We start from the raw sequence: 8249 nt of genomic DNA on the forward strand, positions 1-8249 counted from the left end.
GTGTGTGTGTGTGTGTGTGTGTGTGTGTGTGTGAAGAATAAATGTATCTGATTCTCACCTTGTGTGAATTCGGTTTGATGCATCGAATAAAGTACGGGTTCGAAGTGCTGAGCGTGGCCATCAGAGAGTGAAGAGAGTTCTGAAAAGACAATAAAAAAACTGAAACCAGTGCAAACATTTATCATTTTTATATTATTACCAATATTATAAATACTAAAATTACTAAAAACATTCAAAACTACCATTTCCCCACCAGAAAAAGCACGGTTTCTTTATTTTATGTTTATTTTGCTGCATTGCCAATAAATAAGACTTTATGAGATGATTCTGTTTTATTTACATTTTACACAACTTTTTCCAAAGTTGGTGTTTTATTTACTCCAGGGTTCCTACGGCTTAAGGCAAATTAAATTTAAGACTTTTTAAGACCTCTTTAACGCCACTTGAAATTAAATTTAAGACTTCACATTAAACACCGTTAAGACAATTTTACATAAATGTTTATTTTAACACAAAACAACGAGCTGTGACAGACATTCAGAAAATAAAATAAATAAATGTTACCATTTAGTTTAATATTCGAGACAAATTATAATGATTGTGTTACCATGTTTAAGACCTCTGAAAGATAGATTTAAGACATTTTAAGGCTAATTAAGGCCTTCGGTCCCAACGAGGCTGCGTTTGGCATTGATTTCAATGCCTTTCAAGACTTTTTAAGGACCTGTGGGAACCCTGTACTCTAACGTTACTGAACTGTTTTTATTCTGCTTTGTTCCTCTTGTTACTAATTTAATTATTTGGAGCTGAATAAAAAGTTGAACCACTGCTGTGATAATAAAACCARCAACTACTGCTGATGGAACAGGAAATTACTATAAGATTGACTAAATAAAAATGTAATTAAATCTAAATTAAAATAAGGTTGTTGCTGTGAAATGTGATTAAAAAGTGTGAAATGTGATTAAAAAGGTAAATAACTAAAAATAAAAGCAGGCAGATCATTTCACTGTAAAACCATAATGTTGGTGTGACTTGCCTTGAACTGGGAGCTGACCGTCGGCCGTCGGTGCTTGCAGCTGCTCTTCAGAGTGTCCTGTTTGTTTCGACTCAACACGTGTTCAAACAGATCGTAGACAAAGTCCAACCTGAGCCAAAGAACAGGTGTGATGTGTGGAAATGATGAACAGGTTCACTGCTTCATAGCAACAAAATCAAACTTAAAATTTAAAACCCAAACAAAGCTTTTAACCACCTCTAATACAACATATTTACATATGAAGTAGCAGGACTTTATAATCAGAATACCTGTTTTTATAGTCATGATAAAGTTTTAATGATGTAATGTTTAAAAGAATGAAGGAACCGACCTGCTCTCTCTCAGCATGTTGAGGATGTCGTCTCTGAAAGTGTCTCTGTTCTTCTCCAGCATCCCCCTCACGTCGTACACCACCTGCAGCCGGCCACAAGGGGGCGGTGGAGTTTTACAGGAGTGAAGGACAACAGAGCAAACTCCACAGGTTTGTTTCCCTGGTCTCTTTAAAAACTAACCAACGACCCAACAATAAACAGGATGTCTCACCTCTCCTGCGTAGTGTCGGACTCCAAAGAAGTGCACGGCAACGCGAGGTTTCACATAAAATGGATTTTTCTGAAAAAGGTCACAAAGAAGACCGTGATCTTTCGTCTTTTAAAAACATCTATGTAAGCATAAAATAAGAAGAAAACAAAGTCAAAGGCAAAACTGTTGCTGCAAGAGAAGCAAACTTGAAGTTGTGTTTACTGTTTTTTCACAATAAACCACCTCAACACACCAAAAACATCTGGTGATCAAATAACTGGACTCGTACCGAGTGCTGGTTGTGAAGTTTCTCCAGTAAGGTGTCGTCTGTGGCTTTAGGGAAGTGACTCTCCTCGTTCATCAGCGCCAGGAGACCCAGTTTCTGTTAGAAAAACAAATACCATCATCATCATCACCATCATCCAGAACCTTCTTCAACACAGACATCAACACATCTCTAAAATAAGGTGATTCTATTCTTCCTGACGTTTCTGAATCGACTCAAAGATTTGTTTTTTGACACAAAACGTCTGAAGGTAAAGAAGTAAAACGACTGAATCACCTTTTCTATCAGATCCAGACACTCTCCGTTATCCATCCAGTCGATGTCGACCCACAGCAGACCCTCTCTGCAGAGAACAGCGGCAAAAGAAAACTGATTTAACCTCAAAAACGTCAAACTTTAAACAAATCCCAAAAACAAATCCACCCACTTGTTGTATTCAAGCTGCTCCAGGGAGAAAATGTGTTTGTTAAAATATTCCTGCAGCTTCTCGTTTGCATAGTTGATGTTGAACTGCTCGAAGCGGTTGACCTGAGGCGAGAAAAATCAGGCAAATATTAAAAACTAAAACAGGAATCAAATTTTAAAACCATTTCACTTCTAAACACCTCGAAGTTCTCAAATCCAAAGATGTCCAGGATGCTGATGGACTTGAAGTCCTCTCTGCCTCGGATGCGGGTGTTGAGTTTGTGGATGATCCAGTTAAAACACTGAGAGTAAAGGGCCATGGCCATGGAGTCTCTGGAGTCCACCGCCTGCACAACAAACCGTTATTAACCAGCAGCTGAAACCGGTTCTTCTGTGAGGAACGCTGGTTATAAACACACCTGCTCAACGGTCAGCGGCGTGGAGATCTCCTCCCCCCTCAGGATCATGGACCGTTGGGTCAGGACTTCTGCCAGCTGATCCGAGTTCAGTCCTAAGAGCTCTGAGGTCCAGCTGAGAGCTGCAGACAAAACAACACTCAAACTCAAAGACTGGATTTATTTCATTTCATAATCCTCAATAATCTGAAACAGAGTCACGCCTAATGATATGGAGGACAGAATCTGACAGAATTAGAAATAAAAACAAAACTGTAAATATGGAAAGTTTATTTAAAAATAAAGACACAGGTGTTTTCCTCCTTGCTTTGTTTTAAAATTAAACTTTAAACTGAGGCACAAGCATGCACAGCAGATCTGCACACGGATCCTGCTGCTTCCTGTCTGTTGACCAATAGAAGAGGAGCTGACCCAAGAAGCTCCGCCCACCTTGTTTAGATAATGAGGCAGAAACGCATAAGATAAAGTTAAAACAAAGACAGAGAAATTTAAAAACACGTGGAAATAAAAAGACCTGTGGGCAAAAACTATGAAAAAAATAATTTAATATAATAATTTAAGAGACACAGATGCATGTACAAGTAAAATAAAAATATATATATTTAAAAAAACATAAAGTGTAAATTATGTTCTAAAATACATAAATTATTGAAACCAAGCTGGAAAACTAAACATGAAGGTCAAATAAATTACAAAATGAGGTAAAGTTTAATTGATGCATTCTAAGTATTTATTTATTTATTGGTCTGTTTCTGATTTTATTTCTAATTCTGTCAGTTTCGGTCCTCCATAGATTGAACCATTTCAGTTTAGTTCCTCATCATTTAAATTTGACAGTTAGGAAGAGAAAACCTCTCTGACCTGACTTGGAGGAAACCTGCGCCCCCCCAGCCGTCATAAACTCGATGTTCCCTGCGTGAAGGATCCCGGCCAGGAGGCGCAGAACCTCACCGATGTTCTCCTCGGAGAACTGCATGGTTCGCATGGCGTTCTGAAAAACCACAGACAGAAAGCTGAGGGTTAAACGCCGGCTTCCTGCTGCTCCTGAGCCACACTCCCTGCAGCTCTCGGGTCAGAACTAGAAGCTGCTGCTCATAGTGATGCGTTTACCAGAACATCCTGAAAAGTGCCTTTGTCGTTGATTGTCTTGTCCGTGTGACAGTGGGACTGTCTCAGGTAGTGATAGTTTTCAGGGTGGGTCAACCCAAACGCTTCTGAGGAAACACAAATAAACACATCAGCACAAATAAAAAACACCTCTTCTTACATGTTCCTCAGAATAAAAACTGAAAACATTATTATTAAAAAATAGCCTTTCTAATAGGAAAACATATCGTGTTATGCTGATGATGTCATGTTGTGTTTGAGAACCACAGGGGACCTTTCCTGTCCAGGTCCTGGACTCTGGATTGGTCTTCCTGGTCCTGGTCTCTCATACTTTCACTCATAACTGAAAATCTGCCTCTTCAAGAGATTTTTGTGAAAAACATTCATTTTTTGTCCAATTTTTAAAACAATTTTTTACGATTTTTTAATGTTTTTTCTCTTGCTTCTTTTTCCTGCACTTTATTTGATGTAAAACATTTTGTAATTTCATAAATAAATAAAAATGATCTCACCCCTCTGTTGGTTGTTGGTTCCTGCTAATACGGCATAAAAAATGTGATAGTTTCTCTCCCCTGGGTTCTGCCGTACGACCCGGTTCTGCACACATTCACATCATCACACACTGATCACTCATCAAACTGTCACCTAAACCTTTCAGGATCTTTTAATTTAATGAATTTGGACATCAAATGATTTTTACACATTTTACAGCTTTGATCAAATGGATTCAGACTCACTTTTTCCAGGAGGTCTTTGGTCAGAAAAGAATCAGTCAAGGAAAAAAAAAAACATTTAAATTTACAGCTGCCTGAACCCTGACCATTCTTTAAACACAATAACTCACTAAAATCATTAAAACGCTGAAGAAACTTTTCAGCAGATGATTCTAATTTATGATGTTTTAATACTTCGTCCTAAAGATCAGCATCACCAACCCTTCAGTGCTTCCTTCTTGGCCTTAATAACCTATACGCCACAGACATCCGGTCCAGCACGTGGTGCCACTCCCATCACTTCCGGTTCGCGGTCAACACAGTGTTAGCGAAAGATTTTTTCACCCGACAACGACTCTTAATGATCTCCACAGACGTACAGGTCCAGCCAAGTGGGAAAAAAAATCACTCCAAAGTGGATTAAAGCCATAAAAACAAAGGAAAGACGTTGGTGTTTATGGGTCCAGAATTTAGCCTTTTTCACTATTCCTTGGCTGCTTGTTCTGTGACTTTTTCACGTAGAGCTGTGACACTTATATTATATTGTTGGAAAGAGCAGAGTCTGAGCTTTAAATTGATGGACTACTTGTTTGGTTTGGATCATTTTCCCCGATGTTAGTGAACTGAAAACGTAATGATTATCAGACGGAGGTTTTGCAGCTCTCGTCGCTCGGCTTTTGTTTACGCTGTAATATACACTCTAACAAGTTTTACTTTTGCATAAAACTCATGACAAAGTTGCCTAAAAACATTTCATACTCTGTATAACATAAACAAACGCGCACACCGACCTATACCGGCTGCTGTGTTAGCTTCCTGCTAGCTGTGAGGAGGTCTTTCCCCTCTGTCTTGGCAGTAAAAGGGGATAAATGTACATTTCCCTTTTGTAACCTCCGTCTTCTCATTTCTGATGCTGGCTCTTGAATATCCTCAGGTTAGAAATGCTGATTACACACGCAAGCGTGAGCTTTTATAGCTAAGTTTTCCCTGTAATGCTATGATCCGCTGCTGTCACCTCCTCATCTAAAGGAAAAAGGATAAAAACTAACTACTCGATCGTACCTGCTGCTTAGTGGACACAACGACACACAACAGAACTCATGTTTTATACCAGTAGATCACAGATGCTTTAACTTTTGTGACTTTTTCACGGAGTAGTATCAGGAGCTAACGCTAAAAAGCGTGGCAAGAATTTTACTGGAAATACGTCATTAATGACCGTGGCATTAAGGCTGTTCTCATTAAGGCAATAAGCAGAGACAGGAAGTGTGAAATCAAGCAGGTTTAAAAGGATACAGTCAACAATCCGGCCCCCCTGGATGTTTCCCTTCTGGCTGAAATGCAGCTGGACAAACTTCCCGAAGCGGCTGGAGTTGTTGTTGTAGACGGTCTTGGCGTTTCCGAAGGCCTCCATGATGGGACTGAGGAGGGAGAGAGGAGCCGGAGCGTCAGCCGGGTGTCAGGTGCCGTCAGGGTTTAATGAAATTAATCATCACCTGCTCTCCAGCAGCGCCTCCTCCACATGCGAGCTCTTGTCCCTGCAGGAGACCTCCAGCGAGTGCTGGCTCATGGCTGACAGGAACCTCAGGATCAGCTTGGTGCTTTCCGTTTTACCGGCTCCACTCTCTCCACTGAGGAAAGCAGAAACACATCTGTAGCACCAACATCACTGAACACAGAAAGAGCATTTAGTTCCAGATTTCAAACAATGTTTCAATGCAAAAATAGATGACAGCATCTGCTGATTCCTGCTCTCTTGGAATCTGTTTTCTAAAGCGATGACCCAATCACAGCCCCACTTTCTTTTTCTTCTGTTTCTTTCTTCCTGTCTGGTCTCAGAGAGTCTGCTTTACTTTATTAAATTAAACAACTGCCTGCAGCAGAATGAACCTTGTTAGGACAGATTTATTTGTTTCTAACAGAAGCAACATCATGAAACATTCAGAGAAAATGTTCCAACTTCAACCACTAGATGGCAGACTGCTCCTGAACTCCACTTAAAATACATGAATATTAATCTATTTATGCACAAAAAATTAATTAGATTATGATGCAGAGCAGGAGCTTTTTGCCTTTTTGTTGGAAAATTTACTCTTTTTTTTCTCTTTGAGTTATTAGCAACTGGTAGATAAGAGTTTAGTGATGACATCATAACCCAGCACCATGCAGGCACAGCTGACATTTAAAACAGCTCCTGTACGATTTAACATGTTCAACTATCAGAGAAGTCCCACCACCATAATCACTGGTGTTGTGCGTCACGCTCATCCCACAGCAGGCTCAGTCTAAAACACAAACTGATGCTGTGACACCAAACTGACCCTGAGTCTGTGAAACCTCTGCTGCACACCAGATAAGGGTCGGTTTAACTGAAACCTCTCCTACCAGAACATTAAATTATTACTTTCTATGACAACAGTTCATGTTTCAACCAAGAGTGTTGCTCATGAAGTGTGAATTAGAATCACACGAACTAAATCCAGCCTTGCTCCTCCTCATCAACAGGAGTCAAACGATCAGAATTCCTCTTGATTTGTTTTATTCTGAATGTTGTCCAGGTGGGACTACAGATCCTCTCAGGTCTGGGATCCCTCAGGAGGAGCAGGAGAGCATCACCTGTGGAGGGCAGGATCTATGGACCTCTAACTTTAAGCTACAGTAACAAATAAGCAACATGTTTTAAACGGTTTTTAAACATGAACCTGTTTCAAACATGAGACGTGCTGCAGGAGAAGCCTCCCTGATTCAGAGCAGGACCAGAGAAAAGATAAACATTCAGGGGGTCTGGTTAAAGCTGGAGATGTGAACAGGCAGCAGATGTGACCGGATGTTATGACAGCACCGACTCTCAGAGAGAACTGGAAGGAAACATTTAGGGTTCAGCTTTTAGCTTCTTTAAAACGTCAGTTTTTTACAGCAAAACGACAATCAGAGGAACTTTAACTGGACTTTTATTTATCTGAACTCAGTGAACAAGGTTAACGTTGGTGTAAACTCTACACTCTTTTAGCGTCCCATTTAGGTAAAATTTAAAGACACATTAAGACTGTTTAAGATTTAAACAGTTTTTTTAAACAGTACTGATCAGCAAACAGGAAATGACTGTTTTTGTCTCCAGTTTCTAGTCTCTAGTTTTTTAAACAAACATAAGATTATTAAAATTCAGAAACTGTACAAATATGGCATGAGAGGTCCAGCACTACAGTGGGTATCTAGTTATCTGACAAACAGGAAACAATTTGTTCGATTAAATGATGTAGGATCTAAATTTGGTGATATTACATGTGGAGTTCCACAGGGTTCTGTGCTTGGACCAAAGTTGTTTCTCTTATATGTAAATGATCTGGTAAATGTGTCAGGGTTGTTTAAAAGTGTTTTCTTCACAGATGATACCACATTTTTTTGTTTGGGCAAAGAGTCAGATCAGATGTTCGGGATGATGCAGACAGAATTTGTAAAAATACAAGCTTGGTTTAAGCTTAATAAATTATCACTAAATTTGGACAAAACCAATTATATGATATTCAGTAATAGAAAAAGAATGGTCGATGTTTCATTTAAAGTTGATGGGGTGGAGATCTGTAAAGTTAGTGAGGTGAAGTTTTTGGGTGTTATTTTTGATGAAAAACTGACCTGGAAACCTCATATAAATTACTTAAGAACAAAAATAGCAAAATCAATTGCAGTACTATAAAAGTGTAACACGGGGGAAAGAACCCGGATTGTGACTGAGGACGTGGCCCTGAAGACAACTGGTAGAC

At 39.5% G+C, this 8249-nt stretch overlaps 1 protein-coding gene across 3 annotated transcripts in view; it reads right to left on the bottom strand.

The window, feature by feature from the left end:
* Nucleotides 1-8249, bottom strand: part of myo10 (myosin X) — a 106674-nt gene that overhangs the window by 30233 nt on the left and 68192 nt on the right. For all 3 annotated transcript variants that reach the window (XM_014022025.1, XM_014022024.1, XM_014022026.1), the window contains 15 exons: nucleotides 5985-6119; nucleotides 5785-5909; nucleotides 4513-4526; nucleotides 4288-4372; nucleotides 3779-3882; nucleotides 3530-3659; nucleotides 2672-2790; nucleotides 2453-2599; nucleotides 2275-2375; nucleotides 2124-2190; nucleotides 1851-1943; nucleotides 1583-1651; nucleotides 1371-1453; nucleotides 1040-1148; nucleotides 59-139 (listed from right to left, as the gene is read on the bottom strand). In XM_014022025.1, the coding sequence (XP_013877479.1) occupies nucleotides 59-139; nucleotides 1040-1148; nucleotides 1371-1453; nucleotides 1583-1651; nucleotides 1851-1943; nucleotides 2124-2190; nucleotides 2275-2375; nucleotides 2453-2599; nucleotides 2672-2790; nucleotides 3530-3659; nucleotides 3779-3882; nucleotides 4288-4372; nucleotides 4513-4526; nucleotides 5785-5909; nucleotides 5985-6119 (1462 nt within the window). The remainder of the gene's footprint in view (nucleotides 1-58; nucleotides 140-1039; nucleotides 1149-1370; nucleotides 1454-1582; nucleotides 1652-1850; nucleotides 1944-2123; nucleotides 2191-2274; nucleotides 2376-2452; nucleotides 2600-2671; nucleotides 2791-3529; nucleotides 3660-3778; nucleotides 3883-4287; nucleotides 4373-4512; nucleotides 4527-5784; nucleotides 5910-5984; nucleotides 6120-8249) is intronic.

This window comes from Austrofundulus limnaeus, unplaced genomic scaffold, assembly GCF_001266775.1.
Source record: "Austrofundulus limnaeus strain Quisiro unplaced genomic scaffold, Austrofundulus_limnaeus-1.0 Scaffold315, whole genome shotgun sequence".
NCBI classification, from domain to species: domain Eukaryota; kingdom Metazoa; phylum Chordata; class Actinopteri; order Cyprinodontiformes; family Rivulidae; genus Austrofundulus; species Austrofundulus limnaeus.